Source organism: Salvelinus namaycush, chromosome 28, assembly GCF_016432855.1.
Source record: "Salvelinus namaycush isolate Seneca chromosome 28, SaNama_1.0, whole genome shotgun sequence".
NCBI lineage: Eukaryota > Metazoa > Chordata > Actinopteri > Salmoniformes > Salmonidae > Salvelinus > Salvelinus namaycush.
In genome coordinates, this window is record NC_052334.1 from 27,022,233 (window position 1) to 27,047,738 (window position 25,506).

At 42.1% G+C, this 25,506-nt stretch overlaps 1 protein-coding gene across 1 annotated transcript in view; it reads left to right on the plus strand.

Annotated features, from left to right (window-relative positions):
• Nucleotides 1-25,506, plus strand: part of fsip1 (fibrous sheath interacting protein 1) — a 60,813-nt gene that overhangs the window by 10,602 nt on the left and 24,705 nt on the right. Inside the window, exon 9 of the mRNA XM_038967911.1 lies at nt 1,174-1,341. Coding sequence (XP_038823839.1) covers nt 1,174-1,341 — 168 coding nt within the window. The remainder of the gene's footprint in view (nt 1-1,173; nt 1,342-25,506) is intronic.

Consider the following 25,506-nt stretch of genomic DNA (forward strand, 5'->3'; position numbering starts at 1 on the left):
CTACCTCAGGTCCCACTGTGTTTTCAGTGTAGGACAGGACACAATGTTCCTCAGATTTGGCTGTAGTTTTTCCTTAAATTAATCTTACATATCATAGGTACAGTAATACAGTATATAGGCTTTTTGATACAGGGTATTGAAGAACAACTCTGTGCGTCATTCTCTATGCCTCAACAGTATAAATAAATGAATAGTGTGTCCAGGACCCTGGATAGCTCTGTTTCATCATGTCTCCTCCTAGATAAATCCTGTTGTGCTGCACATCCAGTAGCTGACTGATTTGTCTGTTAATGTGTCAATTTGTGCTCCTAGCAATTAGACTGTCCTCTTTTTACATTCACATTCTATCATTCTACTGTATTCACATTCGATTGGTCGACTATATTACTACATCTTTTTATCACGAAGTCATCACACACAAAAAAACAACTGTAACTGGGCATATAACTAATGGGTTATAATGTTATTCAGATGGGTCATTTTGAAGTCTTTTGTTTGTGCTAGTTGGTAGTGGAAGCTTTATGGCTCTGTTTGTTGATAAAATATTCTCCTGTTCACTCATCTTCATGCACTGAGATCATAGCGTAAAAGGGTTTGGCTCTCTCTGTGGAGCCGCTACTGAGATCTCTGAGCTTAGCAGTAGGGCTGCTGGACAAGTCTTAGCTCATTACTGGGCCCAAAATGAGCTCAGCATCCACCTGCTGTTTCATATGATATAATGTAAGCCTTACGAGACAGTCACTCATTGTGAGGCAGAGGCAATTGTTAAATATTTGGCATTTTGGAGAGTTCTTGGCAAGACCCATGGGGCAGTGACCAGTATTCTGTCTTCTCTCCAAAAGCGAATTCCGGGTGCAAGAAAGAGTTGTATTTAGAGTACCTTTCGTAAAGAGTGTGTCATTCGTGACAGTAGTTTGGATGGGAGGTCAAATAGTCCAATGTTATATTTGAATAATAACCGGAGGGTAGATTTAACTTGGACATGGCTTCGGTCCAGTTTTGAAGATATAGGGTTTGCCAAGTATTTCTGACAGAATTCTCTGTTGAGAGTCTGTTTTTTGGGCTCAACCTTTTTTCTTTTGCTGTTATTTGGGGGACATTTTTGTGCCCTTGCTACTTGGAGGGAGGGACCGTTTGTCATATACTACAGTCTATATGTTGTCTTCTTCCTAGGGAGACATGTGGGCTGCTCCAGTGCAAGCGGGTGAGGGTTACACCCCCGAACCTACAGAACGAGACCAGCTAATTCACATTGACTCCAGACTGCAGCTTCTCCTTCCTGTTGAAGACTTCCTGTCTGTGCGAAGCCCCTACCCTGACCACAGTCTGCCCCAGGCCCAGGTATGTACTGCACAGCCCAAATGTCTACCTCCTAATAGGTCTGGGTTCACAAAGGTGCCATTAACTACTCAAAACACCATCTCTACCTGCAAAGAGCCAAGGTCATTAAGACTCATAACATGGTCAACACAGTGGGACATCAACTACAGACTCTTGTAAAAGCTTTGTTCATTGAACCTCAGGCAGACCCACTTTCATAAAATGGGAAAATTTGTGATTTTGTGTTGTTAGTTTGCACCCTAACTTTAGTACTCTCATGTTGAGTCATATTTCCTCAACACCCATGCTAAATGCAACAGAATTGCATAGTTTACCCCTTGTAAAGTGTAAAAAAAAAACATTTGTCTGAGCATCAGCAAATTGTAGGCTACTTTATGTTTCTGCTAGACTGAGCTTGAGAATTGCCCAATAAATATTCATTCACTTTTCATATGTTGCATGCACAAATCTATCTGGCTCTTACCCATGCTAATGCAGTACAGCAAAGTATATGCAAATGTAAAAAAATCTGGGTTTGAGGCAAAGGATGATGGGAACGATTTCCCTTCATAAAACTACCACAATGGAAGAGGAACATTGTGTCCATTGATTCACATGAGGATTCCAACATCTCCTTGTGTCACGTTCGTCGTTTGGATGAAGAGAGGAGGACCAAGGCGCAGCGTGATATAAATACATTCTTCTATTTATTATAACGAAACAAAGAATACTTAAACAGACTTACAAAAACAACAAACGAACGTGAAGCTATATAATGACAAGTGCATACACAGGCAACTTACACATAGACAATCACCCACGACCTACCCAATGAATATGGCTGCCTAAATATGGTTCCCAATCAGAGACAATGATAAACAGCTGCCTCTAATTGAGAACCAATCTAGGCAGCCATAGACATACAAACACCTAGACTAGACAACGCCCCATAAACATAAAAAACCCCTAGACATGACAAAAACACCTACATCCCCCATGTCACACCCTGACCTAACTAAAATAATAAAGAAAACAAAGATAACTAAGGCCAAGGCGTGACACCTTGTGTGCTGTTTGAACGTACTGTTCTGGAGTGGCATGGTCATTTATCTGCTCATTAGAACCCTATGTGCTACTTGAAAGTCAACTCTCAAACTGTTTACCATTTCATCACTGAATATATCATTTATCTTAGATTTGAATTTCAATGACAGAATAATAAGGCAAATTTATTCAGCTTCTACATTAGGAAAGCAGAAGCTGTACTTTTTCTTCAGGTTAGGTAGATGAGACTGAGCTTGTTGAGGAGCAAGGCATGACTCATGTGGCTCTCCTTGTTTACTGGGTCTTTGCAGAAGAGGAATCAACACAATAAAAGACAACAATAGTCATAATCAGTATTGATACCCCTTCGGTAAATACCATTTTTGAGGACATTTAAGTTCATTGTATTGGCACCAGATTATCTTTTGTCCTCACTTTAGTGACTTCTCCCAGACATGAGCTCACTCAGAATTATCTCAGAACCTTATTGCTAAATTCACTAGGCCAGATGGCATCCTCATCAGTGTCTTCTGTTGAGGCTGTGTTCCTGGGGAAGATGTTTTTGAAGTCATAAAGTGTTTTAGGATAAGAATTTTGAGCATCTAGGGTATCATTTAATTCTGTCACTGATTGGATCACAGTTTGGAAAAAGAATGGCCATGGAATCCCAGCTTTTCAATGTCAAGTTCACGTTGTATTTCGTAATGTCCTGAGTATTTATTGTGCTGGAGAGGAGTAGATGAATCTCTGCCTGTCCGATTTGACTTTTTATCATGCTCCCACCAGAGGCCTAGATCTTTTCAACCATTCAAAGAATATTAGTTACCAAATGTGACGTGCAAAGTTTGATTTCGAAAGGTAAAAATAATATATGCGGTGTGATGTTGCAAGCGGCTGTGCCCATTAAAATAGTTTTTAGCAGTTTGATTGCCATGTCTGAGGGGGCAGGGACTTGAAGCTATGGTCACAGTTATGGCATGCGCATTAAAGCTGGACTACAGTGTCAATAAATCAAGAGCTTGGGACTATAAGGTTCTGTCTGCATTTTTGTCCAATTTTTGCTATTGACATGTTCTGTTCAATGTTCTCTACCTATATAGTAGTCTGAATACCCCAATTAATGTTAAGTTCAAAAGAATACAATATAAAAATTGCTGACACCATTCAAACTAATGAGGGTTCGGAACTTTAAAGCCAATTATCTCAGAATCATCTTTTGGCAGATAGAATGTTATAGTCCCAAGCTCTCTAAATCACTATATACACCAGCCCTTCATTCTGCCTCAGTGGCGGTAAATCCAAGGGTGGTCGTAAAATTATATGCTTTTGTTTTGTGGTTGCCTTTCTTCTCGGCAGTAGCTTGCACGATTCTGACTCCTAATTGAAACCGTTTGGATGCACTGTAGTAACCTGCTTACGTGCTGTACACACACCGCCAAGTTATCGGAAAAAGTTATTTATTGGAAAGTTCTTCCTTGCTCACACTATACAAAATGAAACATAGTGTGTCTTTTTGAACAACACATGTTAACCTTCAACGAACAGATTGCTGTTGGAACAATCTCATTTCAGATCGATGACCTTCTACATTTGACATGGAAGAGGCAACTGTTTAAGAGTTTACACCCCATCATGCCCAGAGCTTAATGACAGGGCTGCTCAACATAGAGAAGTGCCAGCCCCACACATGGCACAACCTTATCCCTTTCATTTAGAGGCATCAGGGCATACAGTTGCAGCATACTACATGCAGATGGTGTGGCATAGTGTCTCCTTAATCGTATTCTTAATCTCATCATTATGATATTTTTTACTATTTTGGAGTCCGGTGTCTCAGACCAAGGCAGAAAATACATTTTAAATGCCTTTTTTTGTTCTTCTACCATTCACACATATCTTAGTTAGGGTGTGGTCTTATCTACATCCTGGTTTGTAGTCAGACATGCAGCCTTTAGTTTAGTGGTGCACCTAGCCCAAGTTGAGTTACTTGAGGCTGACGTTTGATTTTGAAGTTCTCTTTTATACATACCTCCACTCTAATGTAAAACACTGGCATGCAGGCCTTGGTGGATATTGTACTGATTTCAATGAAAGATGCATGGATTCCTGAAAATCCATTTTGTTAAATGGCTCATGAACCAGACTCTAAGAAACATCCGTCAAATGGCCCTTTCACGGTAGGGGTGTCTCCTGTCTCAGGTGGAGGGCTTACATAAGAGAGGCCCTGAACTCTTTCCCCTTCCATTTTTTGCTTTTTATTCTAGAAAGTGGCCATGTTTCATATCAATCTCATACCTGTGTTATAAACATATAGTTAACCTCACCTTGTTGCAAATAGGATGTGGTCCTAAGAAGCTGTGGACATGGCTGTCTATCATTACTGTATATGCACCCGCCCCTTAGTGTGTTTGTGTGGGAATGTGTGTACCACCCACATGTTAAATCTAGAGGTGGGGACTCAATTATGAGCATCAGCTGTTGAGTGGTGCAGCTTTTACATATCCTTATAGCACATGCTATTCCTGCAAGAGGTGGCTGGTAGAGAATGTAGTGGTCAAAAGGGGTGGTCACCATGGCAGCAGATGCAGTGGGATTTGACTATGGAACAGTTTCCTTAGTGACCTTTGCGATTGCACCTGATCTTTCCCCCAAGAATATCAAGGCCTTGTTAACGTTTGCCTCGTAACTGCAGCATTGCTATTGTTGTGTGCTGGCAGGCTATTTCTGCTATAAGGCTATGAGGTCACTTTGTGGGTTTTGAAGAAACCTATGGTTTCACTGCACTGAATGGTGAGTCAGAGACCAACACAGAAAACGCCCTGCTGACCACCACATGAGCAGAGTGTTTACTAGGCCTATACTTTGCAAACTCAGCTTATTTGATATCTTAAAACTCATTAGCAGCTTTGGCAATGTGTACTAGCCCGTCTTGCTATGCCATCGCTACAGGACTAACAAATCCCGCCGAGGCTTTGGAGACAGTGTCATCTCTCAAGCAATCACCAATATTCCTTAGTCCTAGAATGACCTAGAACATTGTATGAGGAGGTGTTTTGTTCCACGTTTTGAGCACTTGTGTTTGTTTTTCTTTCCCAAGACCCACTGTGTGCCTTGCCCTCAATAGGACTAGAGTAAATGATATGACAAAATGGGGCCGGTGGAGATTTCAACAGAACAATATCAGTTCCTCTAATCCTTTGCCAATAGGAAGATGGGAGTAGAATTCTTTGCCTTAATATTAGAAGATAATGTCCTCCTTGATATATTAAAAACACTACCAAAGGCAACAATACAAAAGGTATGTTCTGTTTCTGGGCATCTGCTTTAGTTTTAAAGTCCAACTTGTAGTACATTGCACATTGTTAAACCAATCTGACACAGTTGAGCACCAAGCCATTTAGACTAGCACGACCAAGGCAAGAGATGAGGCGGTCAACCTATGGTCTGGTATCAACCTTAATTTGAGGATAAAGTATAAAACAGGATGGTAAAGAGAGCTTGGCCTTGGGAGCAGTGAGATGTCATCTGGTGGCACTTTAATGTTTCTTGCCTGGGTAAAGCGACTGTACTCCACACCCTTCCCTTCCCTAGCCTGTAATTACCATCAAACAGGTTTATAGGCTCTTTATAAACAAGTTTCCCATTGGTGTTATCCAAAGGAACACTGGTGTTTATTTATTTGTTTAACTTTGTTTTCTTTTTTATTTCCGATCTTAAGACTCATGAGATTGATATAGGCCTGGGCCTATACTAGTGATACAATGATACATGGATTTAAGAAACAAAGGCACTGTAAGCTATTTAAAATATTCCTTCTAATAGCCTAAAGCAGGCAATACTTTATGGGAATCCATTCCCTAGTTACTTGCCTTGCCTGATACAGTTGTAATACTATTATAGATATAGCCATTCGTTCAGCAGTAGGACAGGAAATGATCACATTCCCCTGCAGTCACTACTTGTCTGAATGTATGGCCCTGGCCAGCTATACATTAACTACTGACACTGCTCCCTGTTCAGCAATCTGTGTCCTTTAATAAACGTCATTGTATAATTAAGCAATGAGGCCTAACTGGGTGCGGTATATGGCCAATATACCACGGCTAAGGGCTGTTCTTAAGCCCTGAATGCTGATTGGCTGACAAAATATATATTTTTACTGCTATAATTACGTTGGTAAACAGTTTATAATAGCAATAAGGTACCTCAGGGATTGGTGGTATATGGCCAATATACGACGGGAAAGGGCTGTATCCAGACACTCGTTGCGTCCTGTGTAAGAACAGCCCTATTGGCAATATACCACAAACCCCCGAGGTGCCTTATAAGTTTCTCAACTTATTCATGTGCGTCATTCTTTGGCTAAAGTTCTCTACTTCATATTGTTGAAGGATCTAAAGGGGGGTTGTCGTTGGTTAGTGGTCTCCAATGTCTCCCTATGCTTTAGCTGAAGTGATGGGTTGGGATGTGTTGGTGAGAGAATAGCATAAACACAGAGGCAATAGATTACAACTGACGTTAGTATAGGTCCTCCTTTGCCGAGAAATGTTTAACATTTTACCCATGCAAGACTTCAAAAGGATTACACACTATAATTTCCTCCAAGCTTTACATATGGTTTAATTGTATTGCATGCCTGTTATAAGACATAATATTTGTGCAATATTGTATTCCATGTTCTTTTTGGGTAGTAGATAAGCCATGAGGTTTTGATCTACGGAACAATGATTGCTCCAGACCACCCTCAGTTCCCCCAGGACGGAACTATAAAGTCCAGATGACCCACGAGTACATCTTCTAATACCTCAGGAATGTCCAGCAATCAGAATGTCATCTGCTGATGATCCAGCATGCTGTTGTAAAAGCTGAACTCTTGTGTGAGGGAAGGAAAAGGTCAACTTCGACACAAGCTAATATTGTAACTAGGACATTTGAAAGATGTAAATATATACTGAACAAAAAATATAAACGCAACATGTAAAGTGTTGGTTTCATGAGCTGAAATAAAAGATCCCAGAAATTTTCCATATGCAGAAAAAGCTAATTTGCCATGATAATCCATTCATTCTGATTGGCTTGGCCTGACTCCCAAGTGGGTGGGCTCTTGTCCAGTCATGTGAAATCCATAGATTAGGGCCTAATGAATGTATTTCAGTTGACTGATTTACTTATATGAACTTTAACTCAGTCAGATCTTTGAAATTGTTGCATGTTGCGTTTATATTCTTGTTCACTCAGTATATGATCCGACATTGTCCTCTTTTAAAAAAAAATATTAAGTGTATATGTTTTTCTATGTCAGTCAGGTCTCTAGTAACTAGAGGGACTCTGAGAGAGATCAGTGTGGGCTGCAGTGTATGTCTTTGTAGGTTGATTAGTGTGGGGTTAAGGGGTTGTTGCTGTTGGATTGACCTCTATGTCCAGGCATCACTGTGCAGGTGGTGCTGACAGGCTACATCTGCATTTCACACCTCTGTCTGCGAGGCGGGGAGAAGGATTATGGGTCATGGCTGGGCAAAGCGTCTGTCTGACTGAGAGGAACTCAGCCGGTGCTTCCGCACGGCAGACCCCAGAGCTCTCGCAGCGCAGAGCTCTTGGCGAGGCATGTGGAAAGGCCTTGGCAGATAGCCAGAGTCCACGTGGCACAGCCCAAATACGAAGCTCCGCTGTAGCCCAGCCTGAGAGGGGAGCATGCTTTTCTAAGAAACAACCGCTCTGAATGAGTCATGGACTAGTTCCTGTTTTCATTAGTACACATTCATCTTTCACTGCTTACAATGAAGAGCCCTGCCAGAAGGTCACCGGCAAGACAACAAAATGTTGTTAATTTATTAGATATGCAAAACAGTGAATAACCTTTTTCAAGCTAGACAGGGTCGAGCATGGTTAGCACTAGGATGAGAGTTTAAGCCCCTGCAAGAGCATTAGTCCTATGTCAATGTGCATCATGAGTATTGTTTTTAGTATTATCAGTGATCAGAATGCACTGTGGTCCTTGCTGCATTATTGCTGCATTATTGGTTATTGGGCAGCGGGCCAGGTCTTTGTTTATCTAATTTTCTACTATGTTCGGAAAACACAGGCCCTGTTTGGCTCCTCTTCAGTCTGTTGACAAGGGAATGGTGCAGTTTCAGTGGCTCTTGTTATTCTTACCTGAATCTGGACTCCTCTAGTCAAGAATAAATCTAGCATCAATATGCTTTCAAGCTGCTGCCATGTATCGACTGTCAGAATAAATATATGGCTCCTATGAGAATACACGTGCTGATAGATAGTAAGTGCAAATGTGACCTAATTAGTTGTCTTGTTGCAGTGGGTGGGCTATGCAGTGGTGTCTGTATCAATAGGGATCCAGCTGTTGATCTATCTTGGCAAGCAGCAGGACAGATGGGACCCACATTGGTATCAGTCTCAGTGGCTGTTCTTCACTCCTGAAAAATAAAACATTTGCGCAACGACATGTCACTTGTTCAGATACAGGACCTGAAAAATGTCCACAACTCTGATATGATGCCAGGTGTTATCTTTACTCGTACCACTCTGATTGATTGAGTGTATTTTAATTTTGTCTTGAGTAGGGCTGTGGCAGTCATGAAATTTTGTCAGCCGGTTATTGTCATGAAAAAGTCTGCCGGTCTCATTGTAATTGACCGTTAATTAACGGATTTCTTTATGTGTTTAAAGAGGCAGCATTGAATTGGGTACAGTCATATCTAACTGACAGGAAACAGTCCACCTATATCAATGGGTTGTTTTCGTCCCCTCGTGCTTTAAACTGTGGAATACCACAGGGCAGCTGCCACGGGCCACTTGTTTACTTAATATATACCAACAACCATCCTTATGCCTTATCTGAAACTCAAGCTGCTATATTTGCAGATGATACTACAATTTATACAGCAAGACAATTGGTTCAACAGGTCCAGCAAGCTCTACAAGTAGATCTGAGAAATATCAGGGATTTGCCAGAACAAACTTGTTTTGAACACCAAGAAAACCATGGTTATGTTGGTCTGTTCCACCAGGAAAATGCCAACACAGCATGGGATACAATTAAGTATGGGGGAGTACAAATTGAGGAAGTGGCAGAAACCAAACTACTAGGGGTGCAGCTAGACAACTGCTTATCATGGTTGTCTCAAATAACTAATCTATGTAAAATAATTTAAACTGCATGCATGGTCAGAAGCAAACAACCCAAGCATTAATTGGGAGTCAAGTAAACTACTGTTCTGTGGTCTGGGTAAATGCATCAGCAAGTGAAATTAGGAGGCTGCAGATTGAACAGAACAAAGCAGCAAGGATTGTTTTAAGGTGGAGATATGGTTCTTCTGTGTAGTCATGCTCAATGATCTTGGTTGGTCATCAATCAACAAGATAATTGACAAAAACATGCTTATTTTCACAACATTCTATTCCAAGATGGCGTAGCAGTTTTATTCAGTCAAGTCATTGTATGCTTTTTATGTAACGGCAGCAAGAGTAGTTACTAACTCCTACTTCTTCATGATTTATGTGTGTCAGTAGTGTGAGGCAAGATGGTCTAGTCATTGTCTTTGTCTTGTCCCGTACCATGTATATATTTTTCTTCCCATTCTTTTTAATATTTTTCCTAAACCTCAACTTCAAAATACTCTCCTGCAACCCTCCTCTCCCAATGTGGTGTGGATCTGTTTTTTTCCCCTTAAGTATTTCTATTTACCTCCGAACTGGAATACCTCAACTGAAGCTAGCTAGCTAACTAGCTATCAGTCAGCTAACCACTGCTAGCGGTCATCAGCTAACCTTTAGCTCGGAAAGCTCTCGCCAGTTCGTACAACGCGTTTCAAACCAAAGCATACCGGACCTATTTTTCTCTCCATATCCCCGGATTTCTACCGCAAACTCTGAACCTTTTCATCTGGATCGTGGCAGCTAGCTAACCGCAACCGGGTTGACTAATCCTGGCTAACGTTTCCGTCCCGGAGCACGCATCAACTAGCCTGGAGCTAGCCCATGCTAGACCCATCTCCCGGCTAGGGCTCCTGGGCTACTCCTGAAGCCCACTCCTCGGCTACAATATCCGGACCCCTTCTATTGCCGGTACGGGGCACGGAACCCCGCCGATCCTTCACAACTGGAATACCAACATAACCTGCCCGAGGATCCCAACAGGCCCCTCAGGCGCGACGTCCCCTGAAGGCCCATTCTGCTAACCGCGGCCTGCTAGCTATCTAGAGCATATTGGACTGTTAGCTGATCCATCGGCCAGTTTCTTGGACCACTATACCCATTTTGCCAATTGGACTTGGACCCCTCTGCTACTTGGAACCCTACTAATTCCACGACTGGTCTATCGACGTCACCGCATGAGGAGGCAAAAACTGACTTTCCCCCATCATGATGTCCATCTAAGGCCCTTATGCTAGCGTGGTAGCCCCGGCCTGCTAACTGTCTGAATCGCTGTGTCCCCCAGCCAGCCCAACCACTCACTGGACGATCTCCATACGATCTCTTGGCTACGCATGCCTCTCCCTAATATCAATATGCCTTGTCCATTACTGTCCTGGTTAGTGATTACTGTCTTATTTCACTGTAGAGCCTCTAGCCCTGCTCAATATGCCTTAACTTCTACTTGCACACAATCCCGGATCCGGGAGCACCCCCATCAGTAAAAAAGCTGACTAGCATAGCCTAGCATAGCGTCACAAGTAAATACTAGCATCTAAATATCATTAAATCACAAGTCCAAGACACCAGATGAAAGATACACATCTTGTGAATCCAGCCATCATTTCTGATTTTTAAAATGTTTTACAGGGAAGACACAATATGTAAATCTATTAGCTAACCACGATAGCAAAAGACACAACTTTTTTTTCCCACCATTTTTTCCCTGCATAGGTAGCTATCACAATGTTGACCAAATAAAGATATAAATAGCCACTAACCAAGAAACAACTTCATCAGATGACAGTCTGATAACATATTTATTGTATAGCATATGTTTTGTTAGAAAAATGTGCATATTTCAGGTATAAATCATAGTTTACCATTGCAGCCACCATCACAACTCTCACCAAAGCAACTAGAATAACTACAGAGACCAACGTGAATTACCTAAATACTCATCATAAAACATTTATGAAAAATACACAGCGTACAGCAAATGAAAGACAAAGATCTTGTGAATCCAGCCAATATTTCAGATTTTTTAAGTGTTTTACAGCGAAAACACAATATAGCATTATATTAGCTTACTACAATAGCCAACCACACAACAGCATTGATTCAAGCCAACAATAGCGATAACGAATAAACCAGCAAAAGATATTAATTTTTTCACTAACCTTCTCAAACTTCTTCAGATGACAGTCCTATAACATCATATTACACAATACATATAGAGTTTGTTCGAAAATGTGCATATTTAGCGGCACAAATCGTGGTTATACAATGAGAATAGTAGCCAAGCTGCCAACAATATGTCGGGAGAAATCTTGGGAGAGGCACCTAATCTAATCAGTAACTAATCATAAACTTGACTAAAAAATACAGGTTGGACAGCAAATGAAAGATACATTAGTTCTTAATGCAATCGCTGTGTTAGATTTTTAAAATTAACGTTACTACGACATACAGCGTGCGTTAAAGCGAGACCGCACCGAAATTAATGGCGGAATATGAGTTTTACATTTTTCAACAGAACAACGAATTAACATCATAAATAGTTCTTACTTTTTGATGAGCTCCCATCAGAATCTTGGGCAAGTTGTCCTTTGTCCAAAAGAATCGTTGCTCGGTTGTAGATTGTCGCCTTCAACTTTGGAATTAGCAGTAAACATTAGCCATGTGGCCCAGACGTGCCCAACTCACTAGAACGCAGCACAAATAAATACCCGAAAATCGCAATATACTGATATAACTCGGTTTAAAATAACAACATTATGATGTCTTTAACACCTATATCGAATAAAATCAGAGCCGGATATATCTAAGGGCTATAACAGGAGCTTTCTAGAACGCCATCCTGAGGTCTGTCTTGCGTCATGGCGAACGAAGGAAAGAGAGGACCCCACGTTGCCAGCCCATTTATAAGGCCTCAGATCTGCCTAGCAACTCCATTCCAATTCTCACTATTTGCTGACATCCAGGGGAAGGCGTATGCAGTGCATCTCAACCAATAGAAGACATGCAAATTAATAAACTGACCTCAGAACAGCCTGCAGATTTCAGATTTCTCACTTCCTCATAGGAAAATTGCTCCAACTCGAGTTCTGTTTTACTCACAGATATAATTCAAACGGTTTTAGAAACTAGTGTTTTCTATCCAATAGTAATTAATAATATGCATATTGTACGAGCAAGAATTGAGTACGAGGCAGTTTAATTTGGGAACGACATTTTTACAAAGTGCAAACAGCACCCCCTATTGAGAAAAGGTTAACCAACCATGTTGTTCCACCTCCCGCATATGCGGTGACATCACCTGGTTTAACTTCTTATGGCTGCATCCCGCTACCGGGATCGATATGACAGCAGCCAGATAAAGTGCAGGGCGCCAAATTCAAAAAACAAATCTCATAATTAAAATTCCTCAAACATACATGTGTCTTATATCATTTTAAAGGTATTCTTGTTGTTAATCCCACCAAAGTGTCCGATTTCAAATATGCTTTTCAGCGAAAGCACTACAAACGATTATGTTAGGTCACCATCAAACCACAATAAGCACAGCCATTTTTCCAGCGAAAGATAGCAGTCAGAAAAAGCAGAAATAGAGATACAATTAATCACTAACCTTTGATTATCTTCATCAGATGACACTCATAGGACTTCATGTTACACAATACATGCATGTTTTCTTTGATAAAGTTCATATTTATAACAAAGAATCTGAGTTTACATTGGCGCGTTACATTCACTAGTTCCAAAAACATCCAGTGATAGTGCATAGCCACATCGTTTCAACAGAAATACTCATCATAAATGTAGATGATAATACAAGTTATACACATGGAATTATAGATATACCTCTCCTTAATGCAACCGCTGTGTCAGATTTCAAAAAAACTTTACGGAAAAACCAAATCATGCAATAATCTGAGACGGAGCTCAGAACAATAGCCAAATTAGTCGCCATGTTGGACTCAACAGAAACCAGAAAATACATGATAAATGTTTCCTTACCTTTGATGAACTTCATCAGAATGCAGTCCTAGGAATCCCAGGTCCACAATAAATGCTTGATTTGTTCGATAATGTCCGTTATTTATGTCCAATTAGCTACTTTGGTTCGCGCCTTCGGTAAACAATTCCAAAGTCAGAAAGCGCCTCCACTATAACGTGACGAAATGTCCAAAAGTTCCGTAACAGTCAGTAGAAACATGTCAAACGATGTACTGAATCAATCTTTAGAATGTTGTTAACATACATCTTGAATAACGTTCCAACCGGAGAATTAGATTGACTTCAGAAGAGCGATGGAACGGACGTCCTACTCATGTGAAGGCGCATGGTGAATGCGTGATCAGCTCGTGGAAGTGATTACTCATTCCTGTCTCCTTCAGCCCCCCTTCACATTAGAGTCATCAGACAAAGTTCTGTTAACTGTTGACATCTAGTGGAAGCCGTAGGAAGTGAAAACTCATCTATATCTCGCTGAAATTTCAATTGAGAGCTTGGTTGAAAATCTGACACCTCAGAAACAATTCAAACAGGAAGTGGAACTTCTCAGGTTTTTGCCTGCCATATGAGTTCTGTTATACTCACAGACATAATTCAAACAGTTTTAGAAACTTCAGAGTGTTTTCTATCCAATATGAATAATAATATGCATATATTAGCAACTGGGACTAAGGAGCAGGCCATTTAATATGGGCACCTCTGTGCACCTTTCCTCCAAGCTACTCAATACTGCCCCTGCAGCCATAAGAAGTTAAACGACTCTAGAGACTATATCTCTCTCAATGCCTAGGTTTACCTCCAATATACTCTCTTCCTACCATACCGTTGTCTGTACATTATGCCTTGAATCTATGCTATCGTGCCCAGAAACCTGCTCCCTTTACTGTCTGTTCCAAACGTGCTAGACGGCCAGTTCTTATAGCCTTTAGCCGTACCCTGATCCTACTTCTCCTCTGTTCCTCTGGTGATGTAGAGGTTAATCCAGAACTGCAGTGCCTAGCTCCACTCCTACTCCCCAGGTGCTCTCATTTGTTGACTTCTGTAACCGTAAAAGCCTTGGTTTCCTGCATGTTAACATCAGAAGCCTCCTCCCTAAGTTTGTTTTATTCACTGCTTTAGCACACTCTGCCAAACCGGATGTCCTAGCCGTGTCTGAATCCTGGCTTAGGAAGACCAACAAAAATCCAGAAATTTCCATCCCTAACTATAACATTTTCCGACAAGATAGAACTGCCAAAGGGGGCGGTGTTGCAATCTACTGCAGAGATAGCCTGCAGAGTTCTGTCTTACTATCCAGGTCTGTACCAAAACAATTCGAGCTTCTACTTCTAAAAATTCATCTTTCCAGAAACAAGTCTCTCACCGTTGCCGCTTGCTATAGACCACCCTCTGCCCCCAGCTGTGCCCTGGACACCATATGTGAATTGATTGCCCCCCCCATCTATCTTCTGAGCTCGGGCTGCTAGGTGACCTAAACTGGGACATGCTTAACACCCCGGCCATCCTACAATCTAAGCTTGATGCCCTCAATCTCACACAAATGATCAATGAATCTACCAGGTACAACCCCAAATCCGTAAACACGGGCACCCTCAGAGATATCATCTAACTCGCCCTCCAAATACACCTCTGCTGTTTTCAACCAAGATCTCAGCGATCATTGCCTGCATCCGTAATGGGTCTGCGGTCAAATGACCACCCCTCATCACTGCCAAACGCTCCCTAAAACACTTCAGCGAGCAGGCCTTTCTAATCGACCTGGCCGGGGTATCCTGGAATGACATTGACCTCATCCCGTCAGTAGAGGATGCCTGGTTATTCTTTAAAAGTGCCTTCCCACCATCTTAAATAAGCATGCTCCATAATAAAAAACAAAAAACTAGGAATAGATATTGCCCTTGGTTCACTCCAGACCTGTCTGCCCTTGACCAGCACAAAAACATCCTGTGGCGTTCTGCATTAGCATCGAATAGCCCCTGTGATATGCAACTTTTCAGGGAAGTTAGGAACCAATATACACAGGCAGTTAGGAAAGCTAAGGCTAGCTTTTTCAAGCATAAATTTTCATCCTGTAGCACAAACTCACAGTTCTGGGACACTGTAAAGTCTATGGAGAATAAGAGCACCTCCTCCCAGCTGCCCACTGCACTGAGGCTAGGAAACACTGTCACTACCGATAAATCCACAATAATTGAGAAATTCAATAAGCATTTTTCTACGGCTGACCATTTCCACCTGGCTACCCTTACCCCGGTCAATAGCCCTGCGCTCCCCACAGCAACTCGCCCAAACCTCACCCACTTCTCCTTCACCCAAATCCAGATAGCTGATGTTCTGAAAGAGCTGCAAAATCTGGACCCCTACAAATCAGCTGGGCTAGACAATCTGGACCCTCTCTTTCTAAAATGATCTGCCGAAATTATTGCGTCCCCTATTACTAGCCTGTTCAACCTCTCTTTCTTATCGTCTGAGATCCCTAAAGATTGGAAAGCTGCCGCGGTCATCCCCCTCTTCAAAGGGGGAGACACTCTAGACCCAAACTACTACAGACCTATATCTATTCTACCCTGCCTTTCTAAGGTCTTTGAAAGCCAAGTTAACAAACAGATTACCGACCATTTCGAATCTCACCGTACCTTCTCCGCTATGCAATCTGGTTTCAGAGCTGGTCATGGGTGCAAATCAGCCACGCTCAAGGTCCTAAATGATATCCTAACCGCCATCGATAAGAGACAATACTGTGCAGCCGTATTCATCGACCTGGCTAAGCCTTTCGACTCTGTCAATCACAACATTCTTATTGGCAGACTCAACAGCCTTGGTTTCTCAAATGATTGCCTCGCTTGGTTCACCAACTACTTCTCCGATAGAGTTCAGTATGTTAAATCAGAGTGCCTGTTGTCCGGACCTCTGGCAGTCTATATGGGGGTGCCACTGGGTTCAATTCTCGGGCCGACTCTCTTCTCTGTACACATCAATGATGTCGCTCTCGCTGCTGGTGATTCTTTGATCCACCTATACGCAGACGACACCATTCGGTATACCTCTGGCCCTTCGTTGGACACTGTGTTAACTAACCTCCAGATGAGCTTCAATGCCATACAACTCTCCTTCCGTGGCCTCCAACTTCCACGGTAAAACTAAATACATGCTCTTCAACCGATCGCTGCCCGCACCTGCCCGCCCGTCCAGCATCACTACTCTGAACTGAGTAAAGTGTCTGAATACTTATGTAAATGTTATATTTTCGTTTTTTTATTTTTTTATTTTTTATATAAAAACCTGTTTTTGCTTTGTCATTATGGGATATTCTGTGTAGCTAGATGAGAGAAAAAAATAAAAAATGTAATCAATTTTAGAATAAGGCTGTAACGTAACAAAATGTGGAAAAAGTCAAGGGGTCTGAATACTTTCCGAATGCACTGTATGTGGCTCTGTTTGCGTGTGATCAGGGGTGTATTCATTCCACCGATTTTGTTGGAAAACGTTTATTAAACGGAAGCAAACGGAACGGGGAAAAACATACCCGAATTTGTCCAATAGAAACTCGTTTGCAACTGTTGGACTAATGATTACCACCTAGATCAGCTAGATGCAGGCAAAAGTGTGCAAGGCAGTATTGAATATGTCACTCAGTCACCTTGATTACTCAAATTTCTTTCGAACTGTGCACCTACATTGTAAACTTTAATTCGGAGGCTAGGTTGTAGCAACCTCATGATGGGTATAGGGAAAATTCTAGTATTATGTAGTAGCCTAAATCTATTGATGTTACATTGAGCAGGGTAAATGGAATATGAATGACAGTCATCCAATATGCTGTAACATAAATAAGGCCCGTAAAAAAATATAAATCGTCCTCCCTCATCTTAAATGGCACCGACCGTCACTGGTGCGCACAGTTTGATTTTATTTTGTTATGATCTCTTTTAGTTCTCATTTGGACTAATCTTCCAAGAGTCCTTAAACATTAAAATACAATTTATAATACGATCACATTTTCACATAACACACTGTTACAAACAATCATACATAATACACTGACATATTGACCAGATAAATACTCTAACAGTCTGAAAAGATAGATTGATTACTTCACCTACCATAGTCCCGCACAACCTTCAAATGTATTATATTTAAATGGTTCTAAAGTATTGTTTGAATTTATATATCGAAAGGTTTCTGGTTTGCTCAGATAAATTATTCAATTTCTTTATTGCTCTAAATCTAAATGTTATTTTGCCTATTTCTCTTTTCTGTCTGGACAATATATTCCTAGTATTGACTGAATGTCTGTCTCTTACCAACTGAATACTGTTGTGAATAGATGTTTGGCCGTTTTAAATGGTGTACATTGTTTATTTTTTTATTTTACCTTTATTTAACCAGGTAGGCTAGTTGAGAACTTCTCATTTGCAACTGCGACCTGGCCAAGATAAAGCAAAGCAGTTTGACACATACAACAACAGTTACACATGGAATAAACAAACTTACAATCAATAATACAGTAGAAAAATCTATATACAGCATGTGCAAATGAGGTAGGATAAGAGAGGTAAGGCAATAAATAGGCTATGGTGGCAAATGAATTACAATATAGCAAATAAACACTGGAATGGTAGGATGTGCAGAAGATGAAGGAGCAAGTTGAGATATTGGGGTGCAAAGGAACAAGATAAATAAATAAATAAGAGTATGGGGATGCGGTAGATTGGATGGGCTATGTACAGGTGCAGTGATCTGTGAGCTGCTCTGACAGCTGGTGCTTAAAGCTAGTGAGGGAGGTAAGAGTCTCCAGCTTCAGAAATGTTTGCAGTTCGTTCAAGTCATTGGCAGCAGAGAACTGGAAGGAGAGGAGGCCAAAAGAAGAATTGGATTTGGGGATGACCAGTGAGATATACCTGCTGGAGAGCGTGCTACGGGTGGGTGCTGCTATGGTGACCAGTGAGATGAGATAAGGCGGGGATTTACCTAGCAGAGACTTGTAGATGACCTGGAGCCAGTGGGTTTGGCGACGAGTAGGAAGCGAGGGCCAGCCAACGAGAGTGTACAGGTCGCAGTGGTGGGTAGTATATGGGGCTTTGGTGACAAAACGGATGGCACTGTGATAGACTGCATCCAATTTGTTGAGTAGAGTGTTGGAGGCTATTTTGTAAGTGACATCGCCGAAGTCGAGGATCGGCAGGATAGTCAGTTTTACGAGGGTATGTTTGGCAGCATGAGTGAAGGATGCTTTGTTGCGAAATAGGAAGCCAATTCTAGATTTAATTTTGGATTGGAGATGTTTAATGTGAGTCTGGAAGGAGTTTACAGTCTAACCAGACACCTAGGTATTTGTAGTTGTCCACATATTCTAAGTCAGAACCGATTAAATGTATTGACATGTTTTAAAAAATATAATTTTCTAATCAACAAGTACATTACATTATCACCAATATTGTTTCCAACTTCCTGACACTATTCTTTCAAATTGATTAAACAATCAAAGAAACATACATATTCAACTACTCCAAAAACAGAAAGGGTCTGTCAGTTGATTAGAAAATTATACCTAGGTGTCTGGTTAGACTGTAAACTCTAAATACTAAAATATAACATTTACATAAGTATTCAGACACTTTACTCAGTACTTTGTTGAAACACCTTTGGCAGCGATTACAGCCTCAGGTCTTCTTGGGTATGACGCTACAAGCTTGGCAGTCTTCTATTTGGGGAGTTTCTCCCTTTCTCTGCAGATCCTCTCAAGCTCTGTCAGGTTGGATGGGGAGCTTCGCTGCACAGCTATTTTCAGGTCTCTCCAGAGATATTAGCTCGGGTTCAAGTCTTGGCTGTGGCTAGGCCACTCAAGGACATTCAGAGACTTGTCCCGAAGTCACTTCTGCATTGTCTTGGTTGTGTGCTTAGGGTCGTTGTCTTTTTGGAAGGTGAACCGTCACCCCAGTCTGAGGTCCTGAGTGCTCTGGAGCAGGTTTTCATCAAGGATTTCTCTGTACTTTGCTCCATTCATCTTTCCCTCAATACTGACTAGTCTCCCAGTCCCTGCCACTGAAAAACATCCCCACAGCATGATGCTATCTCCACCATGCTTCACCGTAGGGATCGTGCCAGGTTTCCTCCAGACGTGACGCTTGACATTCAGGCCAAAGAGTTCCATCTTGGTTTCATCAGACTAGGTGAATCTTGTTTCTTACGGTCTGAGAGTCCTTTTAGGGGCCTTTTGGCAAACTCCAAGCGGGCTCTCATATGCCTTTTACTGAGGAGTGGCTTCCATCTGGCCACTCTTCCATAAAGGCCTGATTGGTAGAGTGCTGCAGAGATAGTTGTCCTTCTGGAAGGTTCTCTCATCTCCACAGAGTAACTCTGGAGCTCTGTCAGAGTGACCATTGGATTCTTGCTCACCTCCCTGATCAAGGCCCTTCTCCACCAATTGCTTAGTTTGGCCGGGCGGACAATTCTAGGAAGAGTCTTGGTGGTTCCAAACTTCTTCCATTTAAGAATGATGGAGGCCACTGTGTTCTTGGGGACCTTCAATGCTGCAGAAATGTTTTGGTACTCTTCCCGAGATCTTTGCCTCAACACAATCCTATCTCGGAGCTCTACGGGCAATTCCTTCAACCTCATGGCTTGGTTTTTGCTCTGCCATGCACTGTCAACTGTGGGACCTTAGATAGACAGGTGTGTGCCTTTCCAAATCCTGTCCAATCAATTGAATTTATCACAGGTGTAAAAACATCTCAAGGATGATCAATGGAAACAGGATGCACCTGAGCTCAATTTCGAGTCTCATAGCAAAGAGTCTGAATACTGATGTAAGATATTTCTGTTTTTTGCAATACTTTTGCAAACATTTCTTAACCTGTTTTCGCTTTGTCATCATGGGGTATTGTATGTAAATTGATGAGGATTTGTTTTATTTAATTCATTTTAGAATAAGGCTATAACATAACAAAATGTGGATAAAGGGAAGGGGTCTGAATTCTTTCCCGAATGAACTGTATAAACAGCATGATCACTTTGCTCGTTGTGTATATAATTCTTTCTCGCATTGACGCTCTCTCCTCTCATCTATTCCCTTAATTTGTGGACTTCAGTGCACAATATAACAGCTGTCTGTGACCATGCAAAAAAAATAACTTTCCAAGCCAAACTTTCATACCAAAACCGCTAACTGCTACACACAGCCTACATCGTTGTCACCATATTGATGTCATAGTCAACATAACTACTAGAACTAACACGTTAGTAAACCCGCTACAATCATGCAGTTCAGCAATCAGTTTACCACTGACACCGGCGGGCCCTGGTGGCAATAAATTAATAAAACCAAAAGCTTACCTTGACTTGGGAGAGTTCCAGTGTTGGATAGCCATACCCAGCTAGCTAACATGGCATTCCTCTCTGTTTGAACATGGTGTTTGAGTAGGCTAAACTAGCTAGCTGCATTTGCTAGCTATGTAAGTGAAAGTAAAAATACTGTGTGTGTATACATACACACACACACACACAGACACACACACACACACACACACACACACACACACACACACACACACACACACACACACACACACACACACACACACACACACACACACACACACACAGTACTGTGCAAAAGTTTTAGGCAGGTGTAAAAAAATGCTGTAAAGTAAGAATGCCTTCGAAACAGCATCATTTCTTGTAGATGCACTTGCACAAAGTCAAGGATTTTGTAGGCATATAGTCAGGTGTATGATTAAACAATTATGCCAAACCGGTGCTAATGATCATCAATTCAATATATAGGTTGAAACACAATCATTAACTGAAACAGAAATAGCTGTGCAGGAGGAATAAAACTGGGTGAGGAACAGCCAAACTCAGCTAAGAAGGTGAGGTTGCTGAAAACAGTTTACTTTCAAAAAAAGTCATACACCATGACAAGACTGAGCACAGCAACAAGACACAAGGTATACTGCATCAGCAAGGTCTCTGCCAGGCAGACATTTCAAGGCAGACAGGTGATTCCAGATGTGCTGTCCAAGCTTTTGAAGAAGCACAAAGAAATGGCCAACGTTGAGGACCGTAGACGCAGTGGTCGACCAAGGAAACTTACTGCAGCAGATGAAAGACACATCATGCTTACTTCCCTTTGCAATCGGAAGATGTCCAGCAGTGCCATCAGCTCAGAATTGGCAGAAAACAGTGGGACCCTGGTAGACCCATCTACTGTCCGGAGAAGTCTGGTCAGAAGTGGCCTTCATGGAAGACTTGCGGCCAAAAAGCCATACCTCCGACGTGGAAAGCAGGCCAAGCGACTCAACTATGCATGAAAACACAGGAACTGGGGTGCAGAAAAATGTCAGCAGGTGGTCTGGACTGACGAGTCTCCTCGGTTTTGTATTGAAGTCAATGTACCCAGAGGTGGACGGATGTTAGCTGTCCTCCGGCTACACCATGGTTCTACCCTACAGAGTGCTGCTGAGGCTACTGTATACCTTCATTGAAAAACAGTCTGTTTTAATCAAGTATTTGGTGACGTGATTATATTTAATTAAAAGGATAACTTTTTAACGTTTCACTTTTTATTTTTCTGAAATTCACTGAGGATGGTCCTCCCCTTCCTCCTCTGAGAAGCCTCCACTGGTGCACACTTCCTAAGTAATGTCAATGCGCTTTTATGACTTCAACTATAACAGGGCTATTCAACTTATAATTTAGAATGGCCCTTTGATCAATTCAGAACATCATTTAAATAAAAAAAATCTGCCTAACAATCCCTACAAAAATGCTGATGTTTAGTGCCAAAAAGGAGCCCTCTTTCAATATTCTCCAATGGGAGAATATATTTTCTTGTAGTCCCGCCCATTAAGTGCTGTCAATCAATATCACCCAACATCTCTTTTACAGCCAATCAAAGCTGCTAAGAGGGGAACAGGGTCTGTCAGCCTGCCTATCGGCTCTTTCATCGCAGAACATAATTTAACATGATGTTTGGTGGCAAAGCAAGGGTAATAACGCTCTCGAGGACAGTCTATATGAGTTTATGGAGGAGAGTTGCTTTTCTCCTTGATTGCCACCACAAGAAAGAAAACCCATATCTAGCAAAAATGCATGATGAGGAGTTCGTATCAGTTGTGTGTCTTTTAGTGACATCTTCAATCAATTCAGTGGACTTAATTTGGGACAACAGGGGAGGGATAAAACAGTTGTTGACATGATTGAAAAATAGACTTATTTTAAAATAAATGTGTTCTTTTCTTCTTGAGACCAAACGAAACGCTCAATTTCTATACACTTCGCATGTCACGCCCTGACCATAGTTTGCTTTGTATGTTTTATGTTTTGTTTGGTCAGGGTGTGATCTGAGTGGGCATTCTATGTTGTATGTCTTTATTTTGTTACGTGTGTGCATTGTAGGCTGAGGTGTATTTTCTTTCTTACACTTGACACCCTGTGGTTTTTGGGTTGTCACGTTGTATGTCCACGCCCTGTATTGTTGGGCTTATATTTTGTGTGTGCCTTAGTAAAGAGCACTATACCCCATTGGAACTCTCTCTGCGTCTGATTCCTGCACCCACCTAGTCCCGTGTGACATCACCACTATATTCAGTCATCATTAGTACAGATCACTCCGTTGATGTCAGAGTTTTTAGGTAACTGGAAGCTCACTTTCCAACGAGATTTTATGAGTTTGTGTCCCCACTGAGGGGGGGGGGGGGGGGGGGCATTTTGTTATAGGGACCCGTTCTTTACTGATGTGGGGGAGAGAGACTTCTCCGCAGAAGCTAGTCAACTGAGATATGCCATGCCTAAAACGTTTTCAATATAAAAAATAATAATAATATTTTCAGAGAAAAGAACAACATAATATAGAACAGAATATCATGCTGGTCAACTGAGATATGCCATGCATAAAATGTTGAAAAAAGATGAAGTTACGTATGTAAAACAGACTTTTAATATAAATGTATTAATGTGATGCAGATCAACTGTGTTATAAGTACAAATGTGTTCAGTGGCTTCAGAAAGTATTCATACCCCTTGAGTTATTGTTAAATTCAAAATTGATTGAATATATTTTTCTCAAGTGATTTTTTAAAACATTTTGGCACATTTTGGCACATTTATTGAAAATGAAATACAGTGATGTACTGGGCCGTACGCACTACCCTCTGTAGTGCCATGAGGTCGGAGGCCGAGCAGTTGCTATACCAGGCGTTGATGCAACCAGTCAGGATGCTCCCGATGGTGCAGCTGTAGAACTTTGAGGATCTGGTGACCCATGCCAAATCTTTTCAGTCAGAGGGGGAAAAGGTGTTGTCATGCCCTCTTCACGACTGTCTTGGTGTGTTTGGACCATGATAGTTTGTTGGTGATGTGGACACCAAGGAGACTTGGCACTACACTGCCAGGTCTCTGACATCCTTATAGGCTGTCTCATCGTTGTCGGTGACTAGGCCTACCACTGTTGTGTCGTCAGCAAAGTTAATTATGGTGTTGGAGTCATGCTTCGCCACACGGTCGTGGGTGAACAGGGAGTACAAGAGGGGACTAGGCACACACCCCTATGGGGCCCCAGTGTTGAGGATCAGCGTGGCAGATGTGTTGTTGCCTACCCTTACCACCTGGGGGCGGCCTGTCAGGAAGACCAGGATCCAGTTGCAGAAGGAGGTCTTTAGTCCCAGGGTCCTTAGCTTAGTGATGAGCTTTGTGGGCACCATGGTGTTGAACACTGAGCTGTAGTCAATGAACAGCATTCTCACATAGGTGTTCCTTTTGTCCAAGTGGGAAAGGGCAGTGGGGAGTGCGATTGAGATTGCGTCATCTGTGGATCTGTTGGGGCGGTATGCGAATTGGAGTCGGTCTAAGGTTTCCTGGATGATGGTGTTGATGTGAGTCATGACCAGCCTTTCAAAGCACTTCAAGGCTACTGACGTGAGTGCTACGGGGCGGTAGTCATTTAGGCAGGTTACCTTCGCTTCCTTGGGCACAGGGACTATGGTGGTCTGCTTGAAACATGTAGGTATTACAGACTCGGTCAGGGAGAGGTTGAAAATGTCAGTGAAGACACTTGCCAGTTTGTCCGCGCATGATCTGAGTACACGTCCTGGTAATCCTTCTGGCCCCGCGGCCTTGTGAATGTTGACCTGTTTAAAGGTCTTGCTCACATCGGCTACGGAGAGCGTGATCACACAGTCATCCGGAACAGCTGGTGCTCTCATGCATGCTTGTCTTGAAGCGAGCAAAAAAGGCATTTAGCTCGTCTGGTAGGCTCGCTTCACTGGGCAGCTCTAGGCTGGGTTTCCCTTTGTAGACCATAATAGTTTGCAAGCCTTGCCACATCTGATGAGCGTCAGAGCCGTTTTAGTAGGATTCAATCTTAGTCCTGTATTGACGCTTTGCTTGTTTGATCGTTCGTCTGAGGTATAGCGACATTTCTTGTAAGCGTCAGGATTAGTGTCCCGCTCCTTGAAAGCAGCAGCTCTATCCTTTAGCTCGGTGCGGATGTTGCCTGCAATCCATTGCTTCCGGTTGGGATATGTACACACAGTAACTGTTGGGACGATGTCGTCAATGCACTTATTGATGAAGCCGGTGACTGAGGGGGTATACTCCTCAATGCCATTGGTTGAATCCCGGAACATATTCCAGTCTGTGCTAGCAAAAGCAGTCTTGTAGCATACCATTCGCGTCATCTGACCACTTTCATATTGAGCGAGTCACTGGTACTTCCTGGTTTCGTTTTTACTTGAAAGCAGGAATCAGGAGGAAAGAATTATGGTCAGATTTGCCAAATGGAGGGCGAGGGAGAGCTTTGTATGCATCTCTGTGTGTGGAGCAAAGGTGGTCTAGAGCAAAGGTGGTCTAGAGCTTTTTTTTCTCTGGTTGCACATGTGAAATGCTGGTAGAAATGAGGTAAAACGGATTTAAGTTTGCCTGCATGAAAGTCCCTGGCCACTAGGAGCGCCGCTTCTGGATGAGCCTTTTCTTGTT